The sequence below is a fragment of the Syngnathoides biaculeatus genome, chromosome 14 (genome assembly GCF_019802595.1).
Source record: "Syngnathoides biaculeatus isolate LvHL_M chromosome 14, ASM1980259v1, whole genome shotgun sequence".
NCBI classification, from domain to species: Eukaryota; Metazoa; Chordata; class Actinopteri; order Syngnathiformes; family Syngnathidae; genus Syngnathoides; species Syngnathoides biaculeatus.
Window position 1 is genome coordinate 5,758,137 of NC_084653.1, and position 14,917 is coordinate 5,773,053.

Genomic DNA, 14,917 nt, shown 5'->3' on the forward strand with positions numbered 1-14,917 from the left:
AGCGAATTAGGAATTAAAGGGAATGGATTGGCTTTGGACAAACATAAGAAGGAATCAGTCACTCAGCCATTTTTTCTTGAATGTGATGTAACTTTGACATTGTCCAAGCCACACGACCCAGTCACCATCCAGCTGCTGATGCTGACTGCAAACACCCAAAGCCATGGATCCTGCACTCAGGTAAGTCTGACTAATTAACACAGAATGGTCATTTGAATGTTTATGGATTCACACTTCTTAGTGATGTACTTTGGCATACACTCGGCATTGTAGCCTGCTGCCGATTGTGATACATTCTGTGTCATCCTAATATAGAAAAGTAGGGCAGGTCCATGAATTAAAATCACAATCTAACACAACAACAATTGTTTTGTTTAGTATGAGGAGGAGGTTTAACCAGAGCTGAGTAGAAATATAAAAGGGCCGTATGTTTCATGTGGAAATTCACCCTTCAGGTAGGAATTGAATATTCAGTATTCCATGATGACTCCATTCTTGAAAACTTCCTTCTTTGATGTGGCAGTTAAACAGCAAGCGGCCAATTTAGATCTCCAAGTCTTCTTCTTCTTCTTTTCCTTTCGGCTTGTCCCGCTAGGGGTCGCCACAGCGTGTCATCTTTTGCCATCTTAGCCTATCTCCTGCATCTTCCTCTCTAACCTCAACTGCCCTCATGTCTTCCCTCACCACATCCATAAACCTTCTCTTTGGTCTTCCTCTCGCTCTTTTGCCTGGGAGCTCCATCCTCAGCATCCTTCTACCAATATACTCACTCTCTCGCCTCTGAACATGTCCAAACCATCGAAGTCTGCTCTCTCGACTCTTGTCTCCAAAACATCCGGCTTTGGCTGTCCCTCGAATGAGCTCATTTCTAATCCTATCCAACCTGGTCACTCCGAGCGAGAACCTCAACATCTTCATTTCTGCCACCTCCAGTTCAGCTTCCTGTTGTTTCTTCAGGGCCACCGTCTCTAATGCGTACATCATGGCCGGCCTCACCACTGTTTTGTAAATGTTGCCCTTCATCCTAGCAGACACTCTTCTGTCACATAACACACCAGACACCTTTCGCCAGCTGTTCCAACCTGCTTGGACCCGTTTCTTCACTTGCTGACCACACTCTCCATTGCTCTGTATTGTTGACCCCAAGTATTTGAAGTCGTCCACCCTCGTTATCTCCTCCCCCTCTACTTTTCTCATTCACGCACATATATTCTGTTTTACTTGAGCTAATCTTCATTCCTCTCCTTTCCAGTGCATGTCTCCATCTTTCCAATTGTTCCTCTGCATGCTCCCTGCTTTCACTGCATATGACAATATCATCTGCGAACATCATGGTCCAAGGGGATTCCAGTCTAACCTCATCTGTCAGCCTATCCATTACCACTGCAAACAGGAAGGGGCTCAGAGCTGATCCCTGATGCAGTCCCACCTCCACCTTAAATTCCTCTGTCACACCTAAGGCACACCTCACCATTGTTCTGCTGCCATCATGTCCTGTACTATTTTAACATACTTCTCTGCCACACCAGACTTACGCATGCAGTGCCACAGTTCCTCTTTTGGTACTCTGTCATAGGCTTTCTCTAGATCCACAAAGACACAATGTAGCTCCTTCTGACCTTCTCTGTACTTTTCCACGAGCATCCTCAAGCAAATAATGCATCTGTGGTACTCTTTCTAGGCATGAAACCATACTGTTGCTCGCAGATACTTACTTCTGTCCTGAGTCTAGCCTCCACTACTCTTTCCCATAACTTCATTGTGTGGCTCATCAACTTTATTCCTCTATAGTTCCCACAGCTCTGAACATCCCCTTTGTTCTTAAAAATGGGAACTAGAACACTTTTCCTCCATTCTTCAGGCATCTTTTCGCCCGCTAGTATTCTGTTGAATAAGTTGGTCAAAAACTCCACAGCCATCTCTCCAAATTGCTTCCATACCTCCACCGGTATGTCATCAGGACCAACTGCCTTTCCATTTTTCATCCTTTGTAGTGCCTTTCTGACTTCCCCCTTAGTAATCATTTCCATTTCCTGGTCCTTCACTCTTGCCTCTTCAACTCTTCCTTCTCTCTCATTTTCTTCATTCATCAACTTCTCAAAGTATTCTTTCTATCTATTTAGTACACTACCGGCACCAGTCAACACATTTCCATCTCTATCCTTAATCACCCTGACCTGATGCACATCCTTCCCATCTCTATCCCTCTGTCTGGCCAACCTGTAGAGATCCTTTTCTCCTTCTTTCGTGTCCAACCTGGTGTACATGTCTTCATATGCCTCTTGTTTAGCGTTTGCCACCTCTACCTTTGCCCTACGTCGCATCTCGATGTACTCCTTTCGCCTCTCAGTCCTCTCAGTATCCCACTTCTTCTTCGCTAATCTCTTTCCTTGTATGACTCCCTGTATTTTGGAGTTCCACCACCAAGTCTCCTTCTCCCCTTTCCTACCAGATGACACACCAAGTACTCTCCTGCCTGTCTCTCTGATCACCTTGGCTGTCGTCGTCCAGTCTTCCGGGAGCTTCGGTTGTCCATTGAGAGCCTGTCTCACCTCTTTCCGGAAGGCCGCACAACATTCTTCCTTTCTCAGCTTCCACCACATGGTTCTCTGCTCTACCTTTGTCTTCTTAATCTTCCTACCCACCACCAGAGTCATCCTACACACTACCATCCTATGCTGTCGAGCTACACTCTCCCCTACCACTACTTTACAGTCAGTAACCTCCTTCAGATTACATCGTCTGCACAAAATATAATCTACCTGCGTGGTTCTACCTCCGCTCTTGTAGGTCACTATATGTTCCTCCCTCTTCTGGAAATAAGTGTTCACTACAGCCATCTCCATCCTTTTTGCAAAGTCCACCACCATCTGCCCTTCAAAGTTCCTTTCCTGGATGCCATACTTACCCATCACTTCTTCATCGCCCCTGTTTCCTTTACCAATATGTCCATTACAATCTGCACCAATCACAACTCTCTCGCTGTCTGGGACGCTCAGAACTACTTCATCTAGTTCCTTCCAGAATTTCTCTTTCAACTCTAGGTCACATCCTACCTGTGGTGCATAGCCGCTAACCACATTATACATAACACCCTCAATTTCAAATTTTAGTCTCATCATTCGATCTGATACTCTTTTCACCTCCAAGAGATTCTTAGCCAGCTCTTCCTTTAAAATAACCCATACTCCATTTCTCTTCCCATCTACTCCGTGGTAGAATAATTTAAACCCTGCTCCTAAACGTCTAGCCTTACTACCTTTCCACCTGCTCTCTTGGTTGCACAGAATATCAACCTTTCTCCTAATCATCATGTCAACCAACTCCTGAGATTTTCCTGTCATAGTCCCAACATTCAAAGTCCCTACACTCAGTTGTAGGCTCTGTGCATTCCTCTTTTTCTTCTGACGCTGGATCCGGTTTCCTCCTCTTCTTTGTCTTCGACCCACAGTAGCTGAATTTCCACCGACGCCCTGCAGGTTAGCAGTGCCGGGGGCGGGCGTTGTTAACCCGGGCCACGACCGATCCGGTATGGGATTCTTTAGATGAACGCTCATATTTGTTTGGCACAGTTTTTACGCCGGATGCCCTTCCTGACGCAACCCTCTGCATTTATCCGGGCTTGGGACCGGCCTACAGATTGCACTGGTTTGTGCCCCCATAGGGCTGCATTCAATTTAGATCTCCAAGTACGTGCCATAAATTAAATGTAGCGCTTTTGAGCCAATCAAAGAGGTATCAAAAATGTTGTCTGTCTCAAAAATGAATGCTCAGTTTTAATTTACAGACGGGAAGACTTGATTTAAACGTCTCTACTCGTATTAATGCAGTATCTTTCGACAGTAGTATTGTTGAAGCAGTACTTGTACTTGCTTGGTCGATATGCAGACAGACGTGGTTGTAAAAGTGATTTGTTTTCTCTCTCTGCCACAAACAGAAAGGCGAAGTTGATGTTCGGCCTGAAAGGGAAGAAGAAGAAAAAGGCCCAGTCAGACTTGGTGCTAGCAAACAAGGCGGCTCTGGGTACATTTTCACAAACACTAAATGCAAATAAAACTCAGCAGCCTGACTGTGCTAATATTAATCACAGTGTGCATATGTGTTGAGACAGAAACTAACCTTTGTCAAACAGTCACATGGTTACCATCATCGGAGTTCAGTTTTGTTTGTTATAAGCGACCGATGAAATTGGTATTGTACGTTCATTAAATTCACCTCCACAACTGCCTGGAATAGCAGTTCAGATTACCACATGTTGTTGTGCAACACAGATGTGACGGTGTTGTAATGTATTGACTTTTAATAGTGGTTGTACAGAAAAAAAAAAATTAATTTTGAGGACGGCTCGTGTGATGAAAGTGAGTCAAAATCAATTAATTGATGACATCATTGATACTTTTTCAGGACACAAAAATGGTCCCCACTCTTTTTGTGCAATGGACGGGACACATGTAAAGACGTATTTTGACAAACCAGTATTGAAACAAATAAAAATCAATGATTAAAAATACAATGCACCGTTACATTGAAAGTAGTCGTTCTTCAGTAATCAATGAGAGTCCAACGCATGTTTTCCCTTCAATGAACCTGCTGATCAGCTCATACTGAATCAGACAGCATCCAAAGAATAATACCAAGATGTGGAATGTTATGCAATGGCCTATTCAATCACCTGACCTGAATCTGATTGGGCATGCATTTCACATACTGAAGATGTGTAGACACTCACTTCTTTTGTTCTTTTTTTTAATTCATGATTGTTAATTTATCCCATTAAATTTGGTCTTTTAGTCCCTTGAAAAGTCAGTGGCATATATATATATATATATACACATACACACACAAACTGTTGTAATTCATATACCATTCACCGTATTTACCCTCAAAGCTGAAAGTCAAGTCAAACAGAGGAGCAATTTTCAATGTCCCAATATTTATGGCCCTGACTGCACTTGTGCTTTTATTGTATTCCACGATAGATGTGCATAATATTTTGCAAGTGACCATGTTACTGATCTCGTTTTTGTTTGTGTGTGTGTGTTTTAATTAGGGCTGGTAAAGTTAAAGTGTGAACTCATCATCAAGTACCAAAAAAGTAAAGCATAAATTATGTATTAACTCAGATTAATCACACAATATATTTTGATCACACACCCTCCTTTACATTTACCACAAATGGATATCTATAATGCAATCTAAATTGTTCAGTACACACGTCAGTGCAAACATGGTGTGTGGCGAATGCAATCTAACACAAATTATGCTTCAAAAGTCACCCTCATGGGATTTTCAGAAAAAAATAAAACAAAAAAAACAAAGTTTATTTGCATTCAAACACATTGGATACATTGTTTACGATGAACTCTCTTCTCATCGATGTCCAGCAAGTTTAAAATATCATCTTAAAACAAAATTTGGTACTCTGTGTGAGCTCTTTGGCACCTATTATTAATTATGATTACATCAAATGTCGAAAGCATGATTAATTGTATTTTTTAAAATATATTTTTTATACCAGTAAAAAGAAAAAAGTACATAACAGTAAGGATATACTGTAAATAGCTTCATAGGAATAGTGACTTGCAACATTTAAATGTTGCCCTTCATACTCTTTCTTCTAGAAGTGTGTCAATTATATTAACTACAGTACTCATCAATCCATTACACTCTTCCATCCATCCACTTTCTTAACCACTTATCCTCACATGGGTTGCTGGACGAGCTGGAGCCTATCCCAGCTGTCAACAGCCAGGAGGCGGGGTACACCCTGAACAGGTTGCCAGCCAATCGCAGGGCACATCGAGACAAACAGCCGCATTCACAATCACACCTAGGGGCAATTTAGAGTGTCCAATTAATGTTGCATGTTTTTGGGATGTGGGAGGAAACCGGAGTGCCTGGAGAAAACCCACCCAAACACGGGGAGAACATGCAAACTCCACACAGGCAGGGCCAGGATTGAACCGTGGACCTCAGAACTGTGAGGCCAATGCTGTTCAGCTGTATCACTGTGCCACCCCATTAGGCTCTTGTCTTTGTATAATTGTAATAACTGCAAAGACATGCAATAGTTGTGACACTTTTCTGAATTTATTCATATTCATTCATGTCTCAGAAATAACTCAATTTATTTTACTGTGTGCTATTTTGTGAAGGCAAAAAGATTGTCTGGTATATTCTGGTATTTCTATACCTCTGGAATATTGTAACAACACAATGAAACTCTCCCTACTGGCATTAACAGTAAAGGCCGGTTGAGTAAAGAGAAAGAAGAGCGTGGGCTGTTTGTAAAAAAAAAAAAAAAGAAAAAGGGAACTCAAGAAAAAGGCATATTAATTCATAGGAGAAAAATCCTATACTGTGTAACTAAAAATATCACTTGCAAATCATGACACTTAATTTAGGATACTGAATTTTAAAAACATTCTGGCATTGGAAGTTTGAAAAACTTTATGTTAGAATGATCTATTTTCTTGGAAAAAATATTTTTTTTCTGGACAAGAACTGCCAATAATTCACATACTAATTCAAAAAATATGAGTAAGATTTATTGACTTTCAAAAGGAAATTCAGTGAGCTATGTCCAGACTGTTAATGAACAAAAAATATGAAAATGATCCTAATGTGTGTATGTGTATGCATACTGTATCTATTTCTATTTATAATACCATTTTCTCTTTTCTTTTTTTGAGTAGACAGTGAAGGCAAGGTCAGTTCTAAAGTGTCTCAGCTGGTGGAGGAGAAAAGCGACGAGAATCAGCATGAAATCGCTGCCATCAGAACCAGAGTCCTGTATGACACCAAAAGGTCTTATAGTTTGGAGCTCTATAGCTAAAGCTCTTCACTGATTTATTTGTGGCTAATTTGATAATAAGTCATGTAGTCATTAGTCATCCATCCAACCATCCATCAATTTTATGAAACGCTTATCCTGAGTAGGGTTGTAGGTGTGTTGGCAGGTATTCCAGCCGACTTTGGGTGAAAGTACAACCCGGGTTGGTCTCTGGCCAATCTCAGTGGCATTGCTAACTAATAGGATGAGTAAAAGTGTATTCTTGATGTAAAAATAAAAAAAAAAGTAACAACAATTACATACACTTTATATAAAGCAAAATGCATATATGTGGTAATACTGAAATTGTGTTTATTTTTTCTGCACTTTTGTGCTCCTGTCCTGTCACTGTGCATTGTAGAATCAAAGCAAGAACAGACAAATACTTCTGATTGGTTGAGACTCCGGTCACTTCCATCATCAGCCACAAATCAGTAGTTGGTGTGAGATATTGATGTTTCAAAAGTCCACGTATTTTGATGACTCTCACAAGGAAAATAATGCGTTATTGTGTTTGTTACTCAAAATGACGGAGTTTTGGAGTAACATGTTACCGGAATCACAATTTTTTATGCAGCAGCAGCACTTCAAACAACTTATTTTCTTCTTGTTCAACGCTCCTGTACTTGTCCTTGCTACTTGCTTCTAATGCATTGATTTTGTGCAGGTCCAAACTCAACACGCATATCCAAGACATTGAAGCGAAACCTCGGAACTTTCAGGTAACCCCACCCATTACACACACACACGCATTTATACTCTTCATGTGTGGCTACACTATCGGACAGATACTAATTTGAACATTAATTATTGTGGCAGCACGGTGGCACAAGTCATTGTAGCATTGTCCTCACAGTTCTGTGGACCAGGGTTCAAATCCTGGTCCCACCTGTGTGGAGTTTGCATGTTCTCCCCGTGCCTGTGTGGATTTTCTATGGGCAGTCCAGTTTCCTCCCACACCCCTAAAACATGCAACGTTAATTAGAGACGGTAAATTGCCCTTAGGTGTGATTGTGAGTGTGACCGTTGTTTTGGCTGGCAACCAGTTCACAGTATACTCTGGCTCCTGCCTGATGATAGCTGGGATAGGCTCAAGCACTCACGTGACCCTTGTGAGGATAAGTGGCTCAGAAAATGGATGGATGGCGATATTATTGTGGTTGAATATCTGCAATTTTGTATGTTCAGATTGCTATTAACATCACTGAAGCCAAGCAGCTGGTGGGTGAGAACATTGATCCCAGTGTGGTAATTGAGATCGGTGATGAGAAAAAACAGACGACAGTCAAAGAAGGAACCAATGCACCTTTTTACAATGAGGTAGGAGTATCAAGAAAGTGAAGTGACAAAACGACAATGCATATTAATAACGATGACTTTTCAAAGCAAGTGTGAGTAGTTGAATTAAGTTGCCTCTCCATTTTTCTTCAGTACTTTGTGTTTGACTTTTTTGCCCACAAAGAGATCTTCTTTGACAAAGTCATCAGGCTGACAGTACGTTCATAGGCATCAGGTAGAACATTGATCGTTTTGTCAGACACTTGATGCCTCATTGTTTCCTCTTCTTATCTGCAAGGTAATACACTCCAAGATGCTGAGAAGTTTCTCCATCGGCTCCTTTAAGCTGGATGTGTGGACGGTCTACAAACAACCAGGTAGACATTATGGCTATGATTAATTTTATCTATCTATCTATCTATCTATCTATCTATCTATCTATCTATCTATCTATCTATCTATCTATCTATCTATCTATCTATCTATCTATCTATCTATCTATCTATCTATCTATCTATCTATCTATCTATCTATCTATCTATCTATCTATCTATTATCTTCCTTCATACGATGAAAAATCCTGCACATGTTCAGTTTTATGTCAACCAAATATAATTCAGAAAATACACCCTGGATATAATTATTTGCACACATGGCCAGTATTGTACATCTACCCATTATATACTGTATACAGTGGAATCTTGATTTACTGGACCCCCATTTAACACCTATTGGAAGTTACAGACAGTCTGCATAGTACATTCTATTCATTCTCATATTAACTCAATTATTCACACATTAATCACACCATCACAAAAGTCACAAATCTCACAAGAAGTTTGGGATGTGCAAGGAACATTCAAACTCCACACAGGAGGGCCAGAGCCCTTATGTATGTACATTCATGACATGTCTATGAAATATTTGACAAATTTATTGGGACACATTCCACCTCCAGGAAATGGTGGTCAAGTATCCCTGTCTGGTTACTTTTATCCACTTAGTGTAGGATTAATGATAATGGTGTGCTCTCCTTTACGTACTTTTTCTTTCAATTTAAGGTCACCAATTCATCAACAAGTGGGCAATGTTGACAGTCCCTGGTGACATTAGCACAGGGTGCAAAGGTTACGTCAAGTGTGATATTAGTATCTCTGCAAAGGGCGATTCCATTCTCCCGGGGATTAAAGCCAGTGATGCTGAGGAGCAAATAGAAAAGTATGTAAACGAGCTTTATTACTTAGACTGTTTTTACTCTTGCTGAGGAAAATGTCTCTCCTGATATGCAGATAACTGTCTTTTCTTATTACATTTTCAAAATTTTGTTTGGAGGAACCTATTGATACCGGAAGGATTCCCATCAGAACGTCCATGGGCTCGTTTCTCCGTGAGGGTGTATCGAGCAGAAGGTCTCCCCCGTAACAACTCAAGCATCATGGCCAATGTCACCAAAGCCTTCATAGGTGACAACACAGCGCTCATAGACCCTTTTGTGGTTGTTAGCTTCTTCAAACAAATGGTGAGTGATGTGTCAATTGTGTGCAGGTGATGTGCGAATAAAAACCTCATCACCTAAAAAAAAAGGCCTTCTAACTTGAATAGATATGTCTCAATATTAGCATCACACAAAACAAAAAAGTGCAACTCCTCTAATAACTGCCACTATTTTCTTCTTTTCACTTTTAAGGGTCGTACTTCCACACAGAAGTCAAATGCAGATCCAGTGTGGAATGAACAGATTGTCTTCACAGAGATGTTTCCACCTCTCTGCCAGAGGATGAAGATCCAGGTCTTAAAGCTTACACCTGCAATTCTTGTGCTTTTGAATTTGTAAATAGAAAATGTTAGACTCTCTTTTACATATTTAACAGCTTGGTTGAACAACTGAACACCTTGGCTTAATGAACGGTTTGACTTAGTTTGAATTTTTCGGGCATACAATTTAAGCAACCGGTGATTGGCTGGCGACCAGTTCAGGGTGTGCCCTGCCTCTCGCCCAAAGATAGCTACTCATGACCATAGTCACGATAAGCGGTACAGAAAAGGGATGGATGGATGGATGGATGGATGGATTGGTTCAATGTTGTTTTACATTTTAGGCCAGATGGTTTGACAGTTGAGTACCTAATTAGTTGAGTAATTGTGTCCTTTAAAGTCGTGCCAGTTGACAGTTGAGCAAATCAGGAACAGTAAAATTGTTCAAGGTCGTAGCATCCACTGTCCATGCATATTGTAATCAACAATTTGTCTCCTCATAGGTTTGGGATGAAGGAAGTGTGAGTGATGTTGCCATTGGAACCCATTACTTAGATCTCAGGCGCATTTCCAATGAGCAGGATGGTGACAGAGGTAACGCAATGGACTTGCAGTTGGTGATGTAGGAAAAATTGTGGTTGAATATAACACTGGTCATGATGTTTCTGCAGGCTTTTTACCAACTTTCGGTCCCGCCTGGATCAACCTGTATGGCTCTGTCAGAAACTCTCTGGGTGATGACACTGCTGAACTTAACGAGGGCATTGGAGAGGGGGTCTCTTATCGGTTTGTTGAGAAAATAAATGGTGATTCTAACAAGAAACAATCAACCAACCACAGATATGAATTCCTCCCAGGGGGCGTGTCTTTGTAGAACTGGCAGTGGAGATCTTATCAGGTGGGATAGGCCCAGAGTCTAAACTTGCCTGTATGGTGAAACCTGTTAAAGATGGAAAAGTGGTAAAGGCCACAGGAAAGGATAGTAAGACCCCAGCAGGTGGAGGAGTAGGCACAGGGGGATCTGGAGGTTCAGGTGACGATGACAAAGGGAAAGCTGCTGTGGAGGTTCTACCTGTGGAATGTCCACCTACAGTAAGAATGTCATTCCAAACAGTAAGTTTCATTCAAAGAATTGTCATGCGAAGTAGCAGTTGAGAAAGGATGGGTGGTTTTGTTTTAGCTGAATGCTGAGAACAAAGACAACTTCCTGCTCTTCGGAGCCTTGTTTGAAGCCACGATGATTGACAGAAAAGTTGGAGACAAACCTGTCTCGTTTGAATTCTCACTAGGTAAGTTTAAACAATACAGTTCATATTTTTGGGAAAATTGTCTTTTCTAACAAAGAAGTCACAACTTAATGACTTCCATGAGTGATGTCTCAGTATAATGATTGAAATGTGTAAAAAAAAATATATATATATATATTATATATATATATATATATATATATATATATATATATAAATTCATCCATCCACTTTCTTTACCACTTTATATATATATATTAATCCATCCATTTTCTTCAGCACTTTATATATATATCCATTTATCCATTTTCTGAGCCGTTCATCCTCACGAGGATCACGGTAGTGCTGGAGTGTATCCCAGCTGTCAATGGGCATCCTGAACTGGTTGCCAGCCAATCGCAGGGCACATCGAGACAAACAGCCGCATTCACAATCACACCTAGGGGCAATTTAGATGTTGATTATGTTCAATTAATGTTGCATGTTTTTGTGATGTGGGAGGAAACCGGAGTGCCCGGAGAAAACCCACACAGGCACGGGAGAACATGCAAACTCCACACAGGCGGGTCAGGTCATTGAACCCAGGACCTCAGAACTGTGTGTGTGTGTGTGTGTGTGTGTGTATATATATATATATATATATGTATATATGTGTGTGTGTGTGTGTGTGTATATATACACACACACACATATACATAGACACACACACACATATATGCATATAGTGAAATGGATGAAGAGAGAGAGAGAGAATCACATCTACTACACATATAGAATGCAATTTTTATTAAAACATGAGTAGCCTCTGCCATGTTGTTTGAAGGTATAATCATTATTAGTTGTATATTTGTGGTCCTGTGGTTCTCAGATATTTGGTTTCACTATTAGTGGTCTTTTGTCTTTGCTTTTCTATGTTTCCAAGGTAACTGCGGTAACGTGCATGAACCTGCGGGCCAGCCCGGGCTGAGCGCTCCAAGTCCAGCCCTCAACCGCAGGAGACAGGCACAGGATGTCCCAGACAGGTCCTCCCCTACCTCCCCACTGTTACCCAGAGAGGCTCAAGACCCTAGCAGGACCTCTAAATCCACCACGCATCCCCTGAAACCACTTCCCGTCGAAGGAAACAGGTAGCTGCTGTTAAAGGGAAAAATATACAGGATAAATCAAAGAACATTAATCTATACTGTGTCTGACAAAATAAGTGATTTCAAATTTGAGGGAATTATGACAAAACCTATTTCAGATGACGTGTATAGTGTAAAAGTGGTAAATAATGAGTATGATACAAAAATTGCATAATTAAATAACTTTTTAAATAATCAGTCAATCAATTGTAAAAAGATTACACGTTTGTAAACAGTTACAATATTAAAACAAGTAGTTTGTAACATGGACAGTGTGAGGGGCAGCTATGGCAAAGGATGTTTCCTGAGGCCAGTGATTCCCAATCTTATTTTGAAGCGCCCCCCTTTTGGAGATGAAACTATTTTCATCACCCCCACACAGTTTTTCTATAAATAGACACTGGCTTAGCTTTCAGTAATCAATAATCACTGCAGTGATCACTTTGTGCAAAATTTACACTGGCGAGTTTATCAGGTAGGCAAGATTAAACTTTTTCTTTTCCTGCTAAACTTTAAGGTATTGAATTCCTGCAGTCATTTAGTCATTTCAGTGGCTCTTGTGTCCTTGTGAGTTTGCTGCTGAAATTAGCTCCATCTACTGTGTGTCCATGGGGACCTCCGCCCCCAGTTTGAGGCTCACAGTTATTGCTACAGTCTTATAGTGTTGAGCTTGTGGCTGCACCAAAGCCCCAGCCTCTCCACTTCTTGTCAATATGGTTTTGTTGACGAGGCTGAATGTCTTATTGATATAAATGTGTATATAAATATTTAGATGCATGGTTTCTACACTGTAGGTACTACATGTACTTGCCTCTGGACAAGCAGAAGCCATGCATCAATGTGTTGAGCCAGTGGGAGGACAGAACTTACCGGCTGTACAACTCCAACATGCTAGAGAACATAGCAGCCCTGTTTGTATGTGGCCACACAGAAAACACACAAATATTGCACGATTATCAGGTTGAATATTTGTTAAACCTGAGCATCTACCTACAGGAAAAAGGAGTGACCAGGGCAGCCGAACTCCACATGAAGTCGTATCCAGGGGCCGAGCAGACACTCAAAACAACAGTCAAAGAATTTTGCATAGATGCAAGGTATTTAAAACAATCACTAGGATGTAAAGAGGGCAAGATGAACCTTTAAATGTGGTCAATCAACGCGTGTCTTTGCAGGCGTTTCAAAGCAGCAGCAGAAGCCAAGTTGAAAGCTCAGTTAAAGTCCAACTACCTGACACAGCTGGACAGGAAGCGCCTCTCAATGTGCAAACAGGAACTGGTAGTCAAAAACAGAAACTGTACTCACCCAAATGGGCAGACACCCACTTTGTTCTGCCATTATATGTTGCTGGCATACTGTAGATGTTTCAACAAAGATAAACTATTAATGAATAGTCATTTTTGAACAAATTAAGTAAAAATGGATAATTTCCCACGGCACTTGTGACGATCTCTCAAGGCGCGCGAGTGTGTGGTTGGTCGTTTTTCTCATAATAGAACAAAATAGAAGTAATCTGTTCCGGTATTATCAAGATCATTGGTTTTAACTATGTGGTTATTAACAGCATTGTTTAAGTAACATTTTAACTGTCATGCAAGTGTAATAAGTCGGTCACGGTTAATAATATATTTTACTTATTAATTACATTAATACACTTGTTAAGATTAGGATGAAAAAAAAAACAACACACAGTTTTGACCTCGGTGTTACAGCTGCACTTCATGTATCTTATTTTAGAAGTTTTATTTTAGGTGTAAATAAGTTAACGAGTATATAAAAGCAACAAATGAGTATATTTTTCACACTGATTGGCTTTAAAATGTAAAAATAAGTTTTTTATTTTTACATGCACTCTTAATGATTCAAATGTACTGCAAAGGCTTTACAGAAGCCCTTCTGTTACACCTGCCACACTAGTATAAAAAGAAGTTAGCCACTTTAACAATAAACAAAACACTACCTAGACTTTGATGGAACATGAAATCTTTTCCAAGTTCAAACTGTGCCCATCACAAACCCCTGATTTCGTTAACTGTAGGAAGTGTTTTAAATAACACATTAACTATTGAATGCTATATGTAAACACAAATTATTCTACGTTAATAGTAAAATAGTGAAAAGTAGTAGTAAAAATAAAAAATAATCCTTACCAAATCAACGTCAATGGTTAATTCTAAGTCTAACAAGAATTTACCTGGGGTAACCCATCAAAAAATAATACTAATAATAATTATGCTATCTACTGTATCTTCATTTTGATAACTTGTAATGATGTGTATTGTTATACTGGACCCCTATTACTTTGAATGTGATTGGACTCAAAGTACACTCCTGTGTATGTATGTTCTCTTTTCACATTCTTCTTCTCTTTTTTTGGAATGAAAGATACACACACACACACAAAAATGCAAAAGATTCACGCATAGATAAACTAAACTCTCTCCAAGCTTGCTGATGTCTTATCTGGTCTTTGCTCTATGTACGTGTCCCAGGAAAGTATGATTGGCAACGCTCAGTCTCTGGTGGAGAGGAAAATGAAGTCAGGTGGCATGAAAGAAGAGCTCCAGGAGGCAAGAAAGCTCACACAGAAACTGCGCTTCTTAGTGGAGGAGGTACCGTATGCGCTATTGTTTGTTTTGCACAATTTAAAACAATTACCAGGTGTTTTAATAGTCTATGTG

The 14,917-nt window shown here is 40.2% G+C and overlaps 1 protein-coding gene across 1 annotated transcript in view; it reads left to right on the forward strand.

The window, feature by feature from the left end:
• The first annotated feature begins 6,745 nt into the window (after positions 1 to 6,745).
• The window catches only part of fer1l6 (fer-1 like family member 6), a 45,662-nt gene continuing 37,490 nt past the window's right edge, over positions 6,746 to 14,917 (forward strand). The window contains exons 1-17 of the mRNA XM_061841156.1: positions 6,746 to 6,807; positions 7,500 to 7,554; positions 8,021 to 8,152; positions 8,264 to 8,326; positions 8,409 to 8,487; positions 9,172 to 9,328; positions 9,443 to 9,629; positions 9,798 to 9,899; positions 10,369 to 10,459; positions 10,537 to 10,651; positions 10,723 to 10,978; positions 11,046 to 11,154; positions 12,035 to 12,239; positions 13,031 to 13,151; positions 13,233 to 13,333; positions 13,412 to 13,514; positions 14,729 to 14,848. Coding sequence (XP_061697140.1) covers positions 8,424 to 8,487; positions 9,172 to 9,328; positions 9,443 to 9,629; positions 9,798 to 9,899; positions 10,369 to 10,459; positions 10,537 to 10,651; positions 10,723 to 10,978; positions 11,046 to 11,154; positions 12,035 to 12,239; positions 13,031 to 13,151; positions 13,233 to 13,333; positions 13,412 to 13,514; positions 14,729 to 14,848 — 1,731 coding nt within the window. The 5' untranslated portion in view covers positions 6,746 to 6,807; positions 7,500 to 7,554; positions 8,021 to 8,152; positions 8,264 to 8,326; positions 8,409 to 8,423. The remainder of the gene's footprint in view (positions 6,808 to 7,499; positions 7,555 to 8,020; positions 8,153 to 8,263; positions 8,327 to 8,408; positions 8,488 to 9,171; positions 9,329 to 9,442; positions 9,630 to 9,797; positions 9,900 to 10,368; positions 10,460 to 10,536; positions 10,652 to 10,722; positions 10,979 to 11,045; positions 11,155 to 12,034; positions 12,240 to 13,030; positions 13,152 to 13,232; positions 13,334 to 13,411; positions 13,515 to 14,728; positions 14,849 to 14,917) is intronic.